Here is a 22,785-nt window from a genome sequence, read left to right as displayed (position 1 = left end):
ACCCAGAATGATCAGATGCGTGTGGTAAAAAGAATCCAGAAAGCTGTGTAGCTCATCATAGTTTTCAGAACCATTTGGTTTAAGTTATATCATGGGCCTGGATTTTTATGGAATGGTGGGTAGGTTGGTAGAGGGAACTGCCATTTCCTCCCACTCCAGTACAATATTTTCATCTTAGCCTAAAATGAACCCAGGTGTCACACCCCCTACACATAAGATAGTTGGCAGTCCTAGAGAGAGGAGTGAGTAGGCAATAGGAGCGTGAAGCACCCCAAATTAGGGTGGTTTAAAGGTCAAAAGGGATGCATAATAGACAATTGTAGTGCACACATAATACTAAAACATTAACTGGTAGAGTTTCGTCAGTGTATATTTCAGTTTTTATATTACCGTAAAAAATACAACAGCCACTGGACACGTGGCCGTATAGAAGTTCCCTGGCTGTTTCGATTCTTTGAAAAGTCTTGTTTTTCACAAAGTGTTACTGCACTGTAATTGTTTTCAGATGAGGACTTTCCACCTACCGTCTCCTGTGACAAACTTCTGCATGGCAGTTTTATAAGACTTGACTTTTTCCTCCTGAGCTGCAATGTCAGCTTCAGTCAATAGGTGTTTTTGAAGCAAATATTCCACTTCGTTCAGGTGTTTACCAAAGTCTGGTGATAGAAGCCCATTCTAAAAGATAAAAAGGCTCAGTCAAAGTGTTGTTATAGCATAAAGCTGACCAAAAAATGTTGAAATGCATGGAAAAAAAAATGTTCTGACCAACAGAACAGATCTCTATTTGTAAGAATGACACATTGCTATTGGTTTTGTAATATTACTACTACGGTAAGCAGTTGCCATGGGGCCTGTGGGGAAGAGGGGCTTTGTCATGGACAAAATGGCCCTAACCCCTAATTACACTTAACATCTCGGCTCCCGTCCTGAGTCCCTGCCCGGCTCAGTCCCCATCTTCTGGCTCCCCAATCCCTGCTACCACTGTGCTCGGAATCCCCTATCTCCCTTACCCAGCCCATCAGTGGCTCCATAGTCCGAGTCCCGATGAGCGCTCTGTCTCTCTGTTATCTGCTGGGCTGGCCAATCAGCATTAGCAGTGCTAGCAGATCATAGGGGGCCAGGAGTGGGGCATGGGGACCCAATTCAGATTCTTGCTGTGAGTCCCAATGATTTCTAAGTACGCCCTGATGGTAAGGTACATCATGTGAATGTTCATCCTTGTTGAAAATGGGTCCACATTTTAGTACCATTTTAATACCTGTCAGACCTTGTTATTTACTGATGCATAGCTCTAAATCTCCTGTATAAACCTGCATAAATTTAAAGGAGTTTTCCAAAAGTAAAATATTGATGACCTACCCTCAGAATAGGTCATCAATATCAGATCAGTTGTTTGAAGAGGCCGCGGTGCTCCATTGAGTGCCACAGACGCTTCCTATCCAAGTGACGTCACGTTCATTGGTCACATGACCTATATGCAGCTCAGTCCTAATAAAGTGAATAAGACTGAGCTGCAATACTGAGCACAGCCACAATGTACAATGCTGTGCGTGGTATGCTCTGAGGAGGCCACGACGCCCATCTGAGTGCTGCAACTCTTTCAAATTGCTGAATCAGAGGGGTTTCAGGAGTTTGGATGGTACCAATCTGATATTGATGATCTATTCTGAAGATACCTTTTAAATCCTGGGTTTACTGCATACTGTTATACACTGAACACTACACATTAAAGGGGCATTCTAGTAATAACAGATAATCACCTATTCACTGGATCATTAATAAAACTGTTACATGGAGGTCTGGCCACTGCCAGAATGGGGGTCCCAGATCTCCACTTTAATAGGGTCCATTCAAAGACGTAGTGTTTGTAGTAGTTATTACCTATCCAGTACATAGGTGATAATCTGTTATATCTAGAATAACTCTTTAGCACCCAAGCTCTAGAATGTTGAACCTAAAAACGACTTGGGGTTAAAAAGGTGGATATTCTATTACTGAAAAAAAACTTCAATGGCCAAAGAGGATTTTTATATTTGTTTAAAGCCCAATCCTTCCTATTTAAAGTAATGTGGTCCCTTTTACCTTCATTTCATCCATCCACGTCACAGTATGTAGCATGTCTTGGAAAAGAACTTGAAGCTCCAGGTTCATGTTCAGTCTTTGACGCCTATCATGCAGTCGCTCGAGGAGATATTCCCAGAGGCGTACAATGTTGTCTTTTCTGGCATTTATCCTCTTCACATCATGATAATTCTCATTCTCCAGCTCTTTGGCTACATTGACGATCGACTGAATACGCCCTTCATAAGCAAAGATGTCTGTCTGAATAGCTTCATGCTTCTTCATGGAGGCTTCCACTGAAGGCAAGTCACAACCAAAATTATCCTAAGGCAAACAACAAGATTACAATGGAAAGCTGTACAGCAAATAAAACCCCTTTAAGCATCTCACAAGGAGGCAATAAGCAAAAAAGTTGGGAACATTGTTCAGTTAACTTTTTTAATAACCTAAAATTGAAGTTCCTGACTACTTGGTCTTCAACGGAAGTAGTGTTTATATTGAAATTTAGTCCCCTGTTGTGAATCTGACAGGTTACAGGTGTGATGGGGATGTACATAGAGATGAGAGGGCCCCATGATTTTAATGGGGTCTGTTACTGATCAAGGTTAACCACACATCGATAACAACCTTGAACAAGAAAACTCAGTACTTGCTAGTCCCATAAGGTTGGAGCTACAAAGTGATTCTGTATGTTACAAAATACTGAACGTTAATGGTGTCATATTGCAACTCGCAAGTTACCACGACCCGACACTTGCAACCCGACTGTGGTAACTTACAAGCTGCAACTTCACATCATTCACTTTCAATAAGTTTCAACGTACACCACAGTAGCAACACTGCTGTGGTCTTTGGCAAAGTGTTTCACTGCCAAAGTCACTATGTAGTTCCAGCTTAAAGGGGTTGTGATGTGGCAAGTTTTGAAAATGTCTCCTATCTACGGTACTTGGACCCCCACCAATCCCAAGAATGGGTGTCCGTTCATCAGATCTGATGGAGCGGCAGGTCAAGCATGCACCCTGCCGCTCCATTTATTCTTTACGGGACCACCGTAAGTAGCCGAGCACTGCACATTTATCTCGTCAGAGCACATGCCGACCTGCTGCTCCATCAGATTGTAGAAATAGGACCCCTGTTCTCAGGATATTTGGGTATCCACACAGTCAGACCCCACTGATGACTTAGGTATCCCCTATCCTTTGGATAGGAGATAGCTTCAAAACTTGAAGGACCTGTGTCTTTCTCAACCTATGTAATTCTATGTAACTCTTTGGGATATTTCCCTGCACCCATGTTTGCTAATGTTGTAGGTCCTGTGGTGGTCCTCACCGACCATTAAAAAGTAGATGCTGGGTTCCTTCTCTCCAGCATACCAATTATATCCTCATGGACTGCCTCTATTATACACACGTGTGTGTGAGGGAAAGAAAAAAGCATGCCCATAGAATGCTGTACATGGATGAGGTGCATACAGAGAGGTCAGTGTTTTGGGGATGGAGCACATCTATGAACAAAAACACTGTCTCTGCCTGTAGCCACAACCCTTAAGATCTATCCAAATCAGGAAGCTAGATTTTATCACCCACTATAATGGACCACGTTTAGTCAGTTAAATTAAATCTAATAATATAACAATAAAATTAAATAGAATAATACATTTAATAAAAATAATAAATAATAAATATAATTATATATAATAATAAATAATAATAAATATAATATTCAAAATTATAATGATTATAATCATGATTATAAAATAATTAAATATAATAAAATGATGCTGATCCATAATATAATGTACCCATGAAATAAATAGATACCACTTTATTCATACAGATAGCTGTTACCTGAGAAATCAGATGCTGATTTTCAGCCACCCACGCTTCTCTCATTGCTGCTTTGCGATCTAGACGTTTGGCCAACTGCTCCAGCTTCTCCTGTCGAATCAGCTCATTCCTTAGTGCCGTCTCACGGTCATGTTCTGCCTTTTCAAGTCGACCCCATGCCTGTGAAATCACGACAGCTGACATCTTTCCCAGAAGGTTCATCTTACAGTTTATATTAGAGTTGTAGTGTGGAGGGTCTGTATTCTAATGTTCATGGATCCCCCCTTTGTCTAGGCAGGAGACTATGCTATAGAAAGTTAGAACATGGCGCTCAACCACAAGGGATCACGAGTAAATACAATGGCAGCTAAGGGAAGGTTAGATGTGGTACCGAGGCATGTGCCTACATGGAATGATACAGTGGTGCAGAGGGGTGATTAATAATCTAATATAAGCGTCATAATTATCTTTCATTTGTGATGTTCTACCTCATCCAAACCATGAGTGAAATGCTGAATGAAAATGCTCAAATTGAAGGGTTTATTCATGATTAGGAGAAAAAAAAAATCTACTTTTTCCAGAAATTGTACCATTCTTGTCTATGGGATGTGTTTGGTATTGTAGCTCGTCCTCATTCACATGAATTTCGCTACCAAGCATAAAACAAGTACGAGAGCGGTGCTGTTTCTGGAAAACGGTGACACTTCTTTCCAATTTTCTAATTCTAGGCCATATCTTTAAGATACACTGGTTTACTAATAGACTTGCATTTTATCCACCGTTAGGCAAACTGATTTGACATGTTCGTTATTTGCTTTGAGAAAATGATGGTAGTGCAATTCATGGAAAATGGATTCACCTTGTTGAATTTGAAGTGCTAAATAGTAGATTGTCGCAATTTAGAAATCAGGTAGATCAATGACATGTCTGTTTTTAGTAACTATTTGCATCCTACGTGTAATAACAATTCTGGAGCATCTATTCTTATGACTCTGTGTTGTGCCATTCCTGTATTATTCCTTCCAGATTTATGAATAAATAGGTAGTAGTTTACAATGAGGGTCCAGGTGGGTGTTACCAATTGTGGGGGTATGCCTGCACAGTCCAATCAGTGCTGCCAGTGTCAGACTGTGCAGAGACACACCCACAATTGTAATACCCATCTAGACCTTTGTTGCAAACTGCTGGCAATTAATTTGTAAATTTTATCAGGAATTAAACTGGATTGGCACAACGTAGGGTCATACGAATAAATCCTCTACAGTTGTAGGAGAGGTCCTCTTTAAAGTCCTACAAAATACACCCAAAAAAGCTATAGAAAAAAATTGTGTTACACGTTGTCTTACCCTATTGATGTCAGACACAAGCTGGCCATCTCGCGGTACATACACCTTCTGTTTATTCTCCCTCATCCTGGACTGTATAGAGAACAGCAGCACCTCAAGTTCACCCTTTTCTTTAAATCTGTACATTAAATTGTTAGGTTTGTTTCTAATTAGTATAAACCAGGCACATAAACTCCAAATTCCATTCATTGCTATATGATGCATTTTTGTCCCGGGTTTGACCATTTGGCTTAAAGTTTATGGACATCTTTGGAACGTTTTTATTGCACTGGGATTAAAAAAAAACATATTTGCATTTACTTTTTATTAAAAACGTTGTTCTGTTTTGACTTCTGCAGCCTGCATTCATTCTCATACATTGCAGGCTGCTCAGTCCCATACAGTGTGAAATCACTCTCTGATGGCTCCGTTTGCAGACCTTATCTCTGCTCTTCTGAACATAAATCTAGACTGATGAAAAAAATTGCCCCAAAAGAGTCCACGGCCATTAATGATAGTTCATTTGCAAATATAGTAACATTAGCTAGCAGAGAACTTACTTTGGTGGTTTTTCTACGGTTCTGTACGCACTGAATGACTGTAGCTGTTGCTGAACACCCAGCAAAGAGTTCGCAAACTTCCAGTTTGTAAGAGCAATGATGGTTTGTTCAATCCAGGTCAGTAGATCTGATGTAAGTCTTTCATATTCGTATATCGTCTTGTCTGTGTCCATAACGTTATCCAGAACCTAAGGTAGAAAAATATATATTATCACAGAACGTATAGAGAAAACTTTCAGCTTCATGACACATGATCCAGACGGAATCGCCAGTGAAGAATGGCAGATCTATTAGTGTCACTTCCTGGGGACCATCTCAGGTAATAAGTATGCTGGCCAGCGGCTAGGCAGTAGGTCAGCAGAGTATAGCTCTTACTGCACTAGAGAAGGACATTGATCAGCTAGTAAGGCTTCCATAAACGTATATCTGGAGATTGAGTCAGAATATGATGGCTTGATAGGATTAGGAACCTATTAAAATGGTAGCTCCATGGACAGTCTGTAACAAGAAGAAAGCATGAGGCTCCATAGCTGCAACTGGATCCCCTAGGACAGTAGTCCCCAACCAGTGGCTTGTGATCCCACCTGTCTGGCTTGACATAGGATCCCTCATTTATGGTCATATGCAATGACCATAATTACAACATTGCAGATATATCTTAACCCCTGAACCTGCAGCTGAGCAATGTACTTGGCTATCTCCTGTAGTGCCAAAGAAAATGACTAGAGCTGCAGCGCACATGCTGGACCTGCCTCTTGGGATCAGCAGTCAGACCTTCAATGATCAGAGGATTATCCCCTATCCACTGGATAGGAGATAAGTGTATATATTTTGTTACAACCCCTTTAAGCGGTGAAACCAGCATGTCCGTCACTGCATTATGCTGTACTCAGAGGTTGGCAATACAGTTGAATTCAGGAGGGCACCTGGGCACTGGGAAATTTCTGTGTAGGGTCTATGGCCAGTCCACCCCTGGACATCTCTCTGAAACACTGATGTACGAAGAGTAAAACATGTAGAATGTAGAATGTAAACCTCCAATACTAATCCACAATATGAACTCTACAGACTAACTTTTCCTACAATATATGTGTTTGACCCCCTCCCCCCACCTAATTACATACATCAAAGTCTTACCTTGCCAATTCTTTTACCTTCCACAGCCAAAGCCTTCATTTTGGAGAAATAATGATAGAATGCCACCACGTAGGTTATAATGGATTTCTCATCGGGATTTTCAGTATAGACATCTGCAACAAAAAGTTGACAACAATCTGTGTAACATATAAAGTATAACAATGGATTTTACATATAAAAATAAATCCCCTTTTTTAGATGCAGAAGCTACTGGTACTTATGTTCAAGAATGCTGGGAGGGTAGGAGAGAGAGGCTGACGTGGTATGCAAATAAATATTTATTGGCATTGATCCATCAGTTCTTCTATGAAGCAGGTACTTAATGGTAAACCAAAGATATTGCTTTGGGACAGAGGTTGGCACAGGTAGTGAAACCTTCAAGAAAATAAAGGCTTTTGTCAAATGAATCCAGTAAAAGAATCCTTACTAACCGAGGAATGCTTATATGGCTCCCTCAGGGTGGTATGAGGGATTAAGTGCCAGCTCACACTCAATAGCTATTCACATCCAAGGTAGTAAGGTATTTCCTAATTAAATTCTATAATGGGCCCATGTGCACTAGTCGGCCTCCACATATCATATAAAGAAGCTGTACATTGACAGCTATAATTGGTGACAACCCCAGGTGACAATTTTGAGAGATTTAACTCCTGTACTTCTATTGTAAGCCAAAAAGAAATCAGCAGTATGCAATCAGTGAGGGGGTGCCAATTCTGTCCTGTCAAATCCACAAAAAGACTAAAATAATTAGCACTCTAAAGGGTTCCAGTGACTCAAAGTTGGTGCTTAATTCACCCATATGAATGCAATATTTCAGCCGTGATTGAAAATGGCCCTATAGCAGGTAACATCACATTCATTGCTGGATGAAGGTCCTATAGCAGGTCAAAATGTTGGATTAATTAATAAATAAAGGCCCTACAGCAGGCTAAAACATTTGATTCATTGCTGGATGAAGGCCATATAGCAAGCTGAAATGTTGGATTCATTGCTAAATAAAGGCCCTACAGCAGGCTAAAACATTGGATTCATTGCTTGAAAAAAGCCCTACAGCAGGTTGAAACATTGAATTTATTGCTAGATAAAGACCCTACAGCAGGCTGAAATGTTAGATTTATTGCTTGAAAAAAGCCCTAAACAGGGTGAAACTCGTTCATTGCTAGATAAAGGTCCAATCGTAGGCTAAAATATTGGATTCATTGCTTGAAAAAGGCCCTACAGAAGGTTGAAACGTCGGGTTCATTGCTTGAAAACTACCCTACAGAAGGCTGAAACATTGTATTCATTGCCAGATAATGGCTCTATAGCAGGCTGAAACATTGGATTTATCGCTTTCTAAAAAGCCCTAAAGCAGGGTGAAATCGATTCATTGCTAGATAAAGGCCATAGCAGGCTGAAACGTTGGATTCAATTCTTGAAAAGGGCCCTATAGCAGGCTGAAGCACTGGATTCATTGCCAAATAAATACCCTAATGCAGGTTGAAATATTAGATTCATTGCTAGATAAAGGCCCTGCAGCAGGTTGAGATGTTAGATTTATTGCTTGAAAAAAGCCCTAAAACAAGGAGAAACTCATTCCTTGCTAGACATAGGCACTATATCAGGCTTAAACGCTGGATTTAATGCCAGATAAAGGCCCTAGAGCAGGGTTAAACATTGGATTAATTGCTAGATAAAGGCCCTATAGCAGGTTGAAACTTTGGATTCATTGCTTGAGAAAGGCTCTATAGCAGGTTAAATGTCACATTTATAAGAATGAACGATGCACCAAGTTAGTTTCACTGTAACCCTTTGGACTTTGTCTACTATAAGCCACATTCACATGCTGTGGTTGCAGAGAGCTAGCGCCATGTATTTGTTATAGGTTTAGTGAATCCCAAAGATAGGAGAAAAATAAAGACTTACTGGTTTCTCTGTAAGAAATATAATAACTACAAAAGGTTTTTGGTAAGAAAACCCCTTATCTTATAAGATTAGACTTGGCTAAGCATGGCTAGATCTTTCAATGACCTGGTACTTTACATATCCAAAAAGAATTGGGTGACTCTACCCCTGTTTGTAATTCTGCATTAACTGAGCGCACATATTTTACTCTCTAAAAGCACATAAAAGCTACAAAACTATCTTTACACATGATTTTTGAAACAGCTGGAAAAATAGCTCAGTGCATTAAAGCAAGCCCTCCCCATAGCACTGATAAACCTTAGTTTCTAGGATACAACATTATATAATATGCTATAAAATACATTACAGAATTCATATTTTCTATCCTATAGCTGCGAACATTTTAGCTGAAAATAAACAGGATTCACCCTTAAACCTTCTAAATCTAGATTGTCGACAGGTATTGTATTCTTAATTCAATGAATGAAGCTGTACCAGAATTCTTCATATTGGACTAAACTGTAAATTAGGGCAAAATCTTAAGGTACATTAGGTAAAAAATTTGGCAAACTAGGTTAAAACTTTATGAAATATATAGAACACAAATCAATAGACATAACTGGAATCTTACCCTCAGGATCTAGAAGTTGAGTTATGCCCAGTTGTCTATCGGCCACGTTAAATGCATTTTCCAAGTTATATTTAGCGTTTGATTTCTTCAGTTTCTCAAAGTTGATCAGCTCAGGTCTGATAGTAAAAATCACAGCTGTTAGTGTATTACAAATGAGCTAGTACCCCCTGAACCTGTCTTGTCATTTTTGATAACCTAGCATGCTGCCATCCATGTCCAGGAAAGATCGGTGCCAAATAACAAGGATGTCATGTTAGTGTAAAAGATAGACAATATAGATTTTACGGAAATATGGTAACTAGTAAATCAGGAGACCCCGCAGCTAAACCTAGAATTACTAGCTTGTTAATAGTGCATCCACATTCAATGAGTTGTCTCATAAAGACGACATATGTGTCACGACTGTGACTGATCCAGTCAGGTCTGGGAGGAGAAGGTCGCAGCGACTTGCTACTCGCGATAGCTTGTGAGTTTGCTCCGTGGTTCAGGGTATGTCATCCGGGTTTTGCCTTGTGAACCTTTTTGTCCTGACTGGGAGTTTGTAGGCATCCTTCTCAGGTGAGTCCTGTCTGCCACTCCCAGCTACTATATTAGTTTCAGTTTCACTTGCAGTCATTGCCAGATATAGTCCTTACTTCCAGTGCTATTCTGACCTTTGAAGGAGATCGTTTGACGGTATTGCTGTGGAGCTCTTGTCTGGCGTGGACTGTCGTTATTGGGATCACCTTCTCTGCTCGTGACTTGATAAGTCTATCTCTGTTATAGATTGTTTGTTTGTTGCTGTCTTCCCCTGTTGTTCTCCTAGACATGAGTGATGGTGACTAGTGCTCCCATCTGCCTTTCCCCAGTCTAGTCTTGCTAGGGTGACTGAGGGTTTAGGCATCCTGCTCGCCGCACGGGTTCACACCCCGTCTAGGGTATCAGGGCAGACAGGTGCCAGCTTGGGGTTAGTCAGGGGTGGCCGTTCTATCTCCCATCCATAGATAAGGGTCCCCCTTCCCCTCCGTCTGGTACGACACGACTGCTGCTGGGATAGCGGTCGTGACAATATGTCCATATATCCTACTAGAGGGGGGTCCTCCTGCTCAGGAGTCCCCTCTATGAGACAGAGTTTGAAGCCTCAAACAAAGAGGAGTAAAAGCTTTGACAGACCAGACCATCAATGTGTTGTATGGTTAGTTATAATTTTTATGAATGGCAGACAGAGTAGCTATCTGTAGAGAAGGGGTTATCGGCATGGTTCCAGATGTTCTTCAACCCCAAAGATATGTTCTACAACATAGAAAATGAAGGATATCTCATTATCTTACCTGTGTCTGTGGATGAGGGCATTGAAAGCCAATCCATCCTTCCAGCTGGATGTAAAGTTGGTGACATTGACATTTGGGTATCTATAATAGACATGTTTTATACCATTAATATTCATCACCCAGTTAAGACTTTAGAAAATGGTTCATTTTACACGTAGCTTTCTAGAAAACGAAATAAATTGGAATTATATAATTTATAAAAGAGAAGAAGCAGATGTAGATCAGGGGATCATCTGATAACGGAGGATATATATATGAATTGTGCTGAGAGGAGAGCAGCTGTAAGAGGCATGGGTGCTACTTCCATAGCGTTGTCCATAGCCATGTCCAGGCTGACCCTCGTAAAGGATCAAGATGCTTATGTTGAGTTCTATAAACACTATACTCAAGCATTACCTAACATATTTAAAAGTCCAACCTATTTTAGACCTTAGGAACCAAGAAATAGTTTGTTTTTTTCAGTTTTATTTCTTGTCGTGTTACCAAAGCCATCAATTTAGATTTTTTTTTCCATCATAAAAACGAGCCTTCATAAAACAATGAGTTGTATTTTCCAATGGTACATATCATTTTTTTGATCTGCTTTTATAAATTTTTGGGATGGAAAAAGAAATAATGTGTTTTTGCATTTTTTTTCCCGGTGTTTAGCTGTGCAGTAAAAAATAAAATATTTTATTGACTTTATTCTACGGGGTTGGTACAATTGGATTGATACCAAACATGTATGATTATTTTTTTTTTTGTATTAGTACTTTTGCACAATAAAGCATGTTTCATGGAAATAAAAAGTCATTTTTGGGTTGCCACATACTGAGGGCCATTTTCATTTTTCTGTCAACATAGTTGTAGGAGGGCTTACTCTTTACCAGATGCAATTTACAAAATGGTATAAGTACCATTTTAGGGTGCTTATACCAGAATTTATTGAATAATGTTTCTACATTTTTTGGTACTGGTTATAGAAGACAAAATGCCAAATATACTATTGAATTTGCCATGGTCTGCATCTCTAGGAAAGCAGGTTTCACCACTATTATAAGTGGGAACCAGTGAGAGTATAGAACTGTAAAAGCAGTGAGATTATGGAGCACTCGGCCAGAGGAAGTTGTGATGGGTGATCCACTAAAAAACTTCAAGAAGGGCCGGGGTGCCTTTCTTAAAAATTGAAAAGACGGGAAAGGTGGGACCGCCTGTGGGTGCACTAGGTTAGTGGGGATCACCTAATAGTGTTGTTCTGGGAGCACAACACCCAAAACAGCGTTTAAGGATGAAAACTGTCAGTGCTGTCTGGCAACTCCCTCTCAGGAACAAATGGACAAAAGAAACGGGATTGGTGGAGGCGGCACAATCAGGTAAGTCCAATATGTCAAATAAGTGAACAATATGTTTATTGGTATTATCTCTCTTTAGTTGATGCATCTCAGGGCCACACTGGCCCCTTCATCAGACCAAGGGACCATCAACTCATTCTTGGTCTGATAAAGGGGCCATTCCAAAACGCCAAACCCGTTTCTTCTGTCCATTTCTCAAATGTAAAAATATTGCTGGCTGTCAATACTTATTTGGGGGGGGGGACAGTGATCCATGGATTTATTTTAATTGCCTGATTTGGAGTCGGGAAATAATTTTTCTTCCTAATATGCAACAATTGGAATCTGCCTGCAAGGGTTTTTTGCCTTCCTCTGGCAATGGCAGGATCCAAGATTGGACTTGATGGACTTGTGTCTTTTTCAATCTTACCAATTATGTAACTATATCTATGTGGGGGGGGGAAAAAAAGGGGTAATCTTTTTAATTAAACTTTATTCCAAACTTTTTTAAGTTCCACTAGGGAACTTGAAGCTGTGATAATCTCATAGCATATATAATTCATTACAATGTGTCAGTGTAAGACATACATATAATAATGACAAGAAACCTATTAGGGCAAGTAAGGGTTTAATAGCCAAGATCAGAGGTTTCTTTGGGCTGCAGCTGTAACCCGATGTCTCAGTAAGCTCCTAATCCCTCTCTAAGAAAAACAGATTTTAGTCGAAAGTGAACAATCAGTGATGGTGGAGAGAGTAGGAGAATTGTCCGGTAAGGCTACTTCCACACTTGCGTTGTTAATTCCGGTATTGAGATCCGGCAGAGGATCTCAATACCGGAATGAAACGGATCAGTTTTGATTTTGCACATCAGGATGCATCCGTTCCATTAGGATGCAGTTGTGTGAAATCAAAACGTAAAAAAATGGATCCGTCACTAAATACATTGAAAGTCAATGGGTGACGGATCCGTTTTTTTAGGCACTTAAAAAAGACATTATTTTCAGTGCCGGATCCATTATTTTTTTTCCGTTTTTATGACCGGACACAAAACCGCAGCTTACAGAGGTCGCAAAACGGATTGCTGCTAGAACGTAAGACATCCTGATGTATCCTGAACTGATCTCTTTGCATTCAGAATGCATGAGGACTAAACGGAAACTTTTTTTTCCCGTATTGAGATCCTCTGCCAGATCTCAATACCGGAAAACAACAACACGAGTGTGAAACAGGCCTAAGTGGCATTTATCTCAGTAAATTGTTAAGTACTATTGATTTATGGAAAAAAAATATATTGAAACAACATTTCCTCTGTATTACGGTATAAGTATTAAGCATTAGGTACTATGGTATAAGTATTACGGTATACTCCACATTTATACTCACCCTGCTGTCTTCATCTGGCACCAGAGCAGTAAAGCATCTTTAGCAGAAAGGGTCTCACTGTCTTTTGTCTCCACAACAATGCCTTGGATCTACATAGATAAAGTTTGGTGTCATATCACGCCGTGACATACATACTTAAAGGAGCAAATACTGTATGGGTGATACATGCAATGAAAAAGAGCAGAACTGCAGTCTAATAATACATACCTGGAATCGCAATATGATGGTCCAGATGAGTCCAAGTACTAATCTATGATTACCATTAACAATGTCATGGGGGCCAATATTTTCAAGATGAACTTTCTGTTCTCTGAGGAAATGAAGGGCTTTGTCTACATTTTCTAAGCAGTGAATTCTCATCCGTCCTTTAGTTCTTCTTGGCTGGGAAAAGCACAAAATGTCCATTATATAAGAAACGTCAAAGTTTAATTTTACCTCTGAGAAATGTATATAAAAAAAAGAAAATGTCCCTGTCTTATGTGATATGTAAATTTAATAATCTTAGAAATAAATGTAGAAAATATATTGCTTTTAATCATCTGAAAGGAATGAAAATTTAAAGACCGCCTGTCACCAAGATCAGACATGCTGACTGGTAGGGTTGATCCTGCAGATTAAAATATTACCTGTCTTGTGTAAATCCATTGTGGCATTCCCAAGAAAAAAGACCTTTATAGGGGTTCACCGGTAATAATGAGTTTTGGTGTTGATGTGGCCACAAGCACCACGTCACCGCTGAAGCCAGTCGTTGGCTGCAGTGGAGCATGTGACCATGCCCATACTGCACCAGATGTAAACACTGTGGGGATCGGAACATGAAGACAGTGGAGGCAGGGCGGAGGACCGGAGCATCGTGGAGCAGGAAAGTATGGTTATGTTTAAAGAGGCAGGCTGCGGGCACTTCAGAAAAACCTCATTATTTCCAGAGAACCCCTTTAAGGGGACATGGCTAGCACTGGAAAGTTGAGGAACTGAAGGGCATAGAGCCCCTTGGAACAATAATTTGCATAAATAAGAGTAAAAGTTTTATTTATTTTTTTCCCGGGAATAGCACAACCCATTTTCACAAGACAGGTATAATTTTAATCAGCAGATTCACTCCTACCAGGAAGTATGCCTCGGCTTATAGGGTTGATCCTGGTGACAGGTGCTCTTTAAGGTTTTTCCAACAATCGACATTTAGCACCTATCCTTAGGATAGGTGATCAATGTCTAATTGGTGGGGGCTCCTCCACTGGGACCCCACTGATGACTAACTCCCCATTTTCCCCCACTCAATCACTGCAGTTAGGAGTCTGAATGGATCTGAGGTCGGGCATGCGCCCCTGTTGTAGTAATTGATGGTGTTCCCAGGGGTCAAAAGTTTATCACCTATCCTGTGGATGGTTGTCCGCTGTTCATTCTGAGAAAATCCCTTTAAGGTTATCCACACTGATGGATTTTGATGCAAATTACAGACACGTTGCAAAGAGTGAAATCCATGGTGTAAAAATACAGACAGCATTGGTGCACTGTAGGCAGGCAGCTCTGTACACTGTGTAGTGGCCGTGCAGGGTACTGCAGCTCAAGTGAATGGTTGCTGATTTGCAGTACGCTGGCGCCGGAAACTACCCAGTGGATGGAGCCTTCTGCTTCCACTCCGTGCATTGTACAGTTTCTGGTGCTAAATCTGCTTGATTAGTAGGGATGCGAGGTGTCGGACCCCACCAATCTGATATTGATGACCAATATCTGTAGCCCGAGCCAACCCTTTAAAATACGCACTCCATGTGAATTTGTGCGTGCAGATTTTTCCCCTCATATACTGTATATGAGACTCGTTAAAATCTCATCCACTTTCCTGCCACTGTAACATGCTGCAGAGTTTCCGCCTGCACGCCCACTCTGGGCTTGCAGAGCCTTTCATATGCAGAAGCATAATGATTAATGACATATACTAATTACGAACCATCATGTATTCATGCATTATCACTATGCAAGTGACTACTTCATATAGAGTCTATACACCTTGGAGCCAATGCCACTTCAAGTCACTGATTGGTTGGTGGTGGGCCTAGGGTTTTAGGTTTAGATTTTGCCCAAGAACTTCAAATTACAACTCTCCAGACCAGGGCAAACTGGGGCAAGCTTGTTTGGTGCAGTAGTTTCAATATTCAACCCCAACACCCTTCTATAGTTGGACAATCATTCACTTCTTGACTCCTGACCCATTTCCATCTTTGCCCACCAAGCCCTAGCTTTCTTAATTCTATATAAACAAATGTAAAGGCAGAATTTTTTTTGAATCCATAAATCATTCCCACCCCACCAATGACACCTAGGCGGCTGCCTATGCTTTGCCCCTCTGCTGTTCCAGAGGGTAAAGTCGGGCATGCTTACCAGCTGCTCCCCTGAAAGCACCTCTAGAAGTTTTAACAGCATTCTTCCGTCTCTTAGGTCCAAGTAGAGATCAGAGATACGACAGCTCACAAAGGCCAGATGTGAGTTCACCCATTTTGTAAACGTCTTCTTTTGCACAACTTCACGTTCATCTGAAATGCAGGAAGGGCGAAATGTCAATATTTCGAGCAGTCACATTTCTTCTGTTGAGAGGGACCAGGAATTAGAGACCAATGGAGGACCGGAGAAGTATCGGAAGAGGAGAGGCAGAGGATTGGTAAGGTTGTAGGACTTCTTTTATATTTTGTTTTCAGCTGTTCTAGCACTTTTTTTTTTAATTTTTACTAATCACTCAACCCCTTTAAGCTAATTATAAGTCCTTTCAATGTTCTGTGATCAGATTTCAGAATACCAGAGCTTAGTTTGCTGCCTTGAATCAGAAGAATCCTGGAGTCAGAACACAGATCTATGAACATTACAGCTCTATAAGGAGGCAGTGTCGTCATTGTCAATAACATCACATTATTTTAGGTTAGGATTGTACTAATAACACTATATTGGGAATGCACTTCACTCATCTATTCATGTAGAGGGCACCAATAATATTACCTGCAAGGGCTTTAATTCTTGATCTCTCAAACATGCGAGCAGAACTGTTATCATTGTCCAGGTCATCTTCTGTTGCCTCCCAGCGAGAGTTCACCAAGCTATATTGCTGCTCAATTTCCACGTTGTCAAAATCGGTGGTCTGCATTTTCTTGTTCTGTGGACGGGCTACTTTCCAACATCAACTGTTCATTCCTGCACAATGAAATAAGTAGCAGAGAAATGAAGACTTTTGTACATTAATAAAACTGCAATGTTCTGGACATTCAGTGCCATCATTGTTATATGGAAGTGACAACCGAAAGCTAAGGTGCAGTCCGCCACCATAGGTTTTTGTCGCTTGGGGTACACAGTTACTTCTATAGGCACTTCTGTTATTCGTGATAGCTCCAACTCACCATCATCCTTGCTTGCAGCAAGCTTCTAAGAACAGTGGAGCTGATTTATGAATGCTGTCTACGGGGCGGATCTTTCATTTCTGGGGCCCCAAGCACAGTAATGTTTGGGGGACCCATCGCACTACTAAGCTCCTCCCATCACACCACTAATCCCCCTCTCAGCTTGGTCACTCCTGATTCTGCTCTTTATCTGGGTAGGGCCACTCTCCTCCCACTGGGCCCCTGCCCAACTGAACTGGCTGCACAGGTGGTATGTCCACCCCTTTAGAAGGTTGAAGAAAATAAGGACCACTTTCCGGCGCTGTAGGCATATAGATTGATCCGCACGAAGGCTTGGATGTTTTTTCTTTTTCTTTAATGATAATAAAGCTGTCTATGCGTTTCAAGGGCGTACAGCCCTCTTCCTGAGGAAAAGGGCTGTACGGCCTTGAAACGCGTAGACAGCTTTATTATCATTTAAAAAAAAGAAAAAAACATCCAAGCCATCGTGCGGATCGATCTATATGCCTACAGCGCCGGACAGAGGTCCTAATTTTCTACAACCTTCTAATCGACTACCCCTGAAGCTCGTGGCAACGAGACAGGACGGGACCAGGCAGCAGCAAGGCATCCCCTTAAGCCGGTGAGGGCAAACACCGGCAAGGCTTCTATAGCTCACAACAGGATCCGGTAAGCGCAATACGCACCATTTCCTATTATTTTTAGTCCAGACGTACTGCACATGAGGCGCTGTTTTTTGTCTTTTTTTGTTTCTGTATATGTCCACCCCTTTAGTGTTTTTTTTTTTTTTTTGCATTCAACCTCTTCTGACCAGCAGGATGGCCCCTGATCTATGGGGCCCCAAGCATTTGCTTGGTTTGTATAGTGGTAAAGTAATATTTAGGCAGTGCTAACAGCAGGAACTGTGCAAACAGACAAATGGACAGTTCCGATTGGTACTGCAGATATGTAATTGACTGATGTGAGACTGTCTTTGTTGTATAGATAGTAGATAGATATTTTTAGGACAATATTATATAGGACATAGGACTTCTTGCCATTTCCCCCCAATGCTCTTTTTTGTACTATGTTTTTAAATCTTCCATGTGATATGGGCGAAATGTATGGTACCTGTCACCGGGATTTTGTGTATAGAGCTGAGGACATGGGTTGCTAGATGTCCGCTAGCACATCCGCAATACCCAGTCCCCATAGCTCTGTGTGCTTTTATTGTGTAAAAAAAACGATTTGATACATATTCAAATTAACCTGAGATGAGTCCTGTACGTGAGAGAGTCAGGGACAGGACTCATCTCAGGTTAATTTGCATATGTATCAAATCTGGTTTTTTACACAATAAAAGCACACAGAGCTATGGGGACTGGGTATTGCGGAGGTGCTAGCGGCCATCTAGCAACCCATGTCCTCAGCTCTATACACAAAATCCCGGTGACAGGTTCCCTTTAAGTCCACTTCTTTTAATATATTTTTCTATTTAATAAAATTATTTTTTATGTTTTACAATCTCGTAGTATTGTTTTGTTTCTTTTTTTTTTTTGCTTGTTTTGAACCTAGATTATACTATAATGGTATTGGCCTTTGTGGTATGTAGGTGTATTATTAAAGAATATTTATCACAGTGGCTTATTCAATAAGTTAAATTTGGTGTATCTTGCTAGTAACCTTTGTCTAATATTATACCATCTTTTGGTTGGCTTTCGTTTGCCTTAATTTTACATTCTGGAATTTCCTACAATAGGGACAGAAATGGCAATACGAGCTTGACAAATCCATTCTAATGTTGTTGGTCAAAGCATTTTCCACCATGTGTTCTCAGTTAGGGAAGCTAATTTCACTAGACAGTTTCTGTGAACTAATTAGAAGTTGTTCTCCAACCTGCTTTTGGTCAATTTCCCAACACTCTATCCTCCACCAGGAAAAACTCTGCAAATTACAAGACCAAGTAACAAAAGAAAAGAATACTAGCATAATAAATAATATTGGATGACCTCCCAGTGATGGCTAATTGTAAAGGAGGTGTCTGCTGGAGAAATAGCGTTACAAGAAATCCATAACCCTGGGTTCACACCTGAGCGTTTTACAGCGCGTTCAAACGCGCTGTAAAACGCTTAAGACATGAAAACCAATGCTTCCCTATGGGAAGGGTTCACACCTGGGCGTTTTACAGCGCGTACGAACGTTCAAACAAGTACTTGAGCTTCTTTGGGGCGTTTTGACGCGCGTTTGTGGCCATAGGACACTGCAGTCAATGACACAAACGCGCGTCAAACGCGCGTTTACTATTACAAAAAACGCGCATAAAAAAGCGCGACAAAAACGCGCGTAAAACGCGCGTTTGAGGAACGCTCAGGTGTGAACCCAGGGTAAAAGACAGGTCCTCCTCATGAGCCTTTTAACACTGATAGGGAGATCTACTCTATCATATGTGCTACTAAGGCTGCAATTATACCTAGTTCAATGACATTGTGGGTATCTGGCTAGCTTTGCTTTATGGTAAATCCAGCCCTAAGAATATGTTCTCTGTGTATGTCTATAATGGAGGTATGGATTATTGAAGCAATGACTGGAACTTGATCACCACACAAATACCTCCTGGGTAAGAGTCTACCGGTAAACACGAGAGTAGATTTCACATTCACAGTCGTAACCTAAGATTTCACAATCGTTCCCGTGAGGAATACATTCTCTCTTACTCACGACGTATTTATGTAGAGATCAAGTTCCAGTCATGGCTTTCTAATATTGGAAAGTGATGAAATACGAACCTACAACATGCACATGAACGGTCCTAGTTCAACGGGGTCAAAATTCAATCAATACCCAGGCCTATATTGGTTATACTGGGGATATTAATACTAGCGAGGGTCACCTTATAATAATATATAGAAACTAGAAATGTGACCGGTGCTGTGAGCATGGTTTTTGGGGTTTTGACATCATGGCGTTCCTTGTGCGCTAAAAATGACATGACGTTTTTTATTCTGCGGCTCAATACGAATACAGCGATATCAAATATATAGTTTTTTTTGTTTTACTACATTTAAAAAAACTTTTGAAAAAAAAATATATATATATATAGAAAAACAACCACAAACTGTATTCATGCACAAAAAGGAGCTTATTTACAAAGGTGATTTTCTGCAATATACGAGAATAAAAATTTTATTAGTATACTTAAAGGGCATCTGTCAGCAGATTTGTCCCTATGACACCGGCTGACCTGTTACATGTGCACCTGGCAGCTGAAGGCATCTGTGTTGGTCCCATGTTCATATGTGCCCACACTGCTCAGAAAAATTATGTTTTATTATATGCAAATTAGTCTCTAGGAGCAACGTGGGGCGTTGGCGTTACACCTAGAGGCTCTGCCCTCTCTGCAATTGCTGCAAAATTTGATTAACAGAGCCAAACAGGCATGATCATGTTTGTGCAGAGGGCAAAGCAGTAGCGAGAGCAGAGCATCTAGGTGTAACAGCGACGCCCCCGTTAGTCCTAGAGGCTCATTTGCATATAATAAAACATCATTTTTCTCAGCAATGTGGGAACATATGAACATGGGACCAACACAGCCAGTGTCATAGGTACAAATCTGCTGACAGACCCCTCAAATTTTTCAAAGATACATTTTAAAACGTTGTTAACTCTTTAGATGTTCCTCAGAAATTAAAGCAAATTGAAATGTAACAGGAGCACAACGGCCGTGTGCAAGAGGCCTTATGGATTTTAGGGCTTTGATTTTATTAGGATGTTTTTCAGGCAGCTTTTTCAGATTTGCAGAGCACTTGAGCTGCCAAAACATAACAAGCACCCCTCAAAAGACCCCATATTGGACTATACACCCCTCAAAAGACCCCATATTGGACTATACACCCCTCAATTAATTTATCTAGGGGTGTAGTGAGCATTTTGACCCCACATGTGTTTTATAGAAGTGAAAAGGCAAAATATTTTTTTTTCCAATACCATGTTGAGTTAGTCCAAAATGTTTCACAAGGAGAGAAAAATCACCCTATAATTTGTTACTCGTCTTCTCCTGAATAAGTGAACATTCCATATGTGGTCAAAAACTGTTTTTGTCATAGAAAATGACAAATCTATGCCAGCTTGTCGCACGGCCAGCGCCTAAGTTATGTAGAGGCCGGCGCCTCTACATAACTTATGCGCGTCAAGCACCAGCGGGGTATTAAGACTAGCGTTTAAAACGCCGGTCTTAATAAATTACTATAAATATGTTTGTTTTTCTCTCGACAATGCTTAACTCTGCCATTTCTTTTTGGGCTGTGTTTTTCCTACTTGCACCATGCAGGAAAAATGACATGTTAACGTCATTGTCCTGGTCACTACGATTACAGAGATACCAATTTTGTATCGTTTTTTTTTTACATTTTACTACTTTTACACAATTTAAATATTTTTGGAAAAAAAATCATGGGTTTTCTGTGTTATATCTTTGGTATTTTTCTGGCAATGGTCTTGTGTGGGAGGTTATTTTTTGTGGGATGAGTTGACATTTTCCATGGTACCATTTTGGGGTACATACAACTTTTTGATCGCTTGATATTATGCTTTTTGGAAGGCGAGGTGACCATCGTTTTTTATGGGAGGCGAGGTAGTATAGTTTTTATTTTTTACAGCATTTACCTGATGGGATAGATTGTGTGATATTTTATAGAGCAGAATATAATAAATATAGAGAATGTCGCACTAAAATGAGATGGGGATCCAACAGAGGTGCACCCACTAACAGACAGCACCCAGTCTGATAGGAATAAATGTATAAAAGAATGGAAGTGGGGCACTCACTAGAAGTATAGGGATCTTTAATTACATATATCACAGCAACAAACACAGTATAATGTCGGCAATACAATAAAAGGAAGGGGTCTTTCGTGTAAATCCCCGAAACGCGTCTGGTATCCCCCCCACCAAGAGGAGTGGGACTGCAAGTCCGAGGAAGCCTGGAGTATATACTTTGTGGGCCAGAGAATTACCGGAGTATACCGACGTCACTACACGTAAGACAATCTAACCACGTGTAGCAAACATCTCCACTGGCGCCAAATTTGAATCAGAACAGCAACCCTTGAGACCGGAGTTAGACACAATACGCAGAGTCGAGGGGCTATCATCCAGCGCAAAGGATCCTCGGGTAAGACCTTGCACATCCCACCTAAAGCGATCGCTTCCTATTAATACAGCGGGACGCCGCTGCACGTATTAGCAGCTGAATTATTGTTCAGCAAAACCTTACAGCTGCATACGCCTGGGACTCTGACTATATCATAGATGAGAGACCTGCTATAAGGACTGGTTGCCGGAGTGGATTACCATATATGGAACTATTCATCAGAATTTAACTAGTGAATACCACTTTTGTCTTATATTCGAACTTACCATCTTATCCTCAATTGTATACATTGGGATCCTATTTATATTAACTTATTCATATTAATATTGTTGAATTTAATCCTTTTTATCTGTTTTATTTCATTATCTATATCTTTGCTAGTACCAACATTTTATCTGCTCTCCTTTTATTGTATTGCCGACATTATACTGTGTTTGTTGCTGTGATATATGTAATTAAAGATCCCTATACTTCTAGTGAGTGCCCCACTTCCATTCTTTTATACATTTTATAGAGCAGGTTGTTACAGACGCAGGGATACCAAATATGTCTATCTTCGGAATAAAAATCAGTTTTTTACAATAGCAAAAAGGTTGATGAAGGGAAAGTTGTTTTTTTAACTTTTTTATTTTATTAATTTTTTTAAGTCCCACTAGGGGACTTCAACTTCTGATGGTCTGATTGCTGGTACAATGCATTACAATACATGCTGTATTTTAACACATTGTAACCGTCAGTTTTAGGCTACTTTCACACTTGCGGCAGAGGATTCCGGCAGGCAGTTCCGTCGTCCGGACGCAAACGGATGCATTTGTGAGATGGATCCGGATGTGGATCCGTCTGGCAA

General features: G+C 40.5%; 1 protein-coding gene across 1 annotated transcript in view; it reads right to left on the bottom strand.

Moving 5' to 3' along the window:
• The window catches only part of LOC122921461 (spectrin beta chain, erythrocytic-like), a 114,834-nt gene that overhangs the window by 64,976 nt on the left and 27,073 nt on the right, over positions 1 to 22,785 (bottom strand). The window contains 12 exon segments of the mRNA XM_044271439.1: positions 525 to 675; positions 2,083 to 2,385; positions 3,909 to 4,067; positions 5,234 to 5,351; positions 5,773 to 5,960; positions 6,910 to 7,022; positions 9,425 to 9,540; positions 10,735 to 10,815; positions 13,428 to 13,516; positions 13,635 to 13,808; positions 15,807 to 15,958; positions 16,416 to 16,607. Coding sequence (XP_044127374.1) covers positions 525 to 675; positions 2,083 to 2,385; positions 3,909 to 4,067; positions 5,234 to 5,351; positions 5,773 to 5,960; positions 6,910 to 7,022; positions 9,425 to 9,540; positions 10,735 to 10,815; positions 13,428 to 13,516; positions 13,635 to 13,808; positions 15,807 to 15,958; positions 16,416 to 16,560 — 1,789 coding nt within the window. The 5' untranslated portion in view covers positions 16,561 to 16,607.

The sequence above is a fragment of the Bufo gargarizans genome, chromosome 11 (assembly GCF_014858855.1).
Source record: "Bufo gargarizans isolate SCDJY-AF-19 chromosome 11, ASM1485885v1, whole genome shotgun sequence".
NCBI lineage: Eukaryota > Metazoa > Chordata > Amphibia > Anura > Bufonidae > Bufo > Bufo gargarizans.
This window is presented reverse-complemented; position numbering and strand designations above follow the sequence as displayed.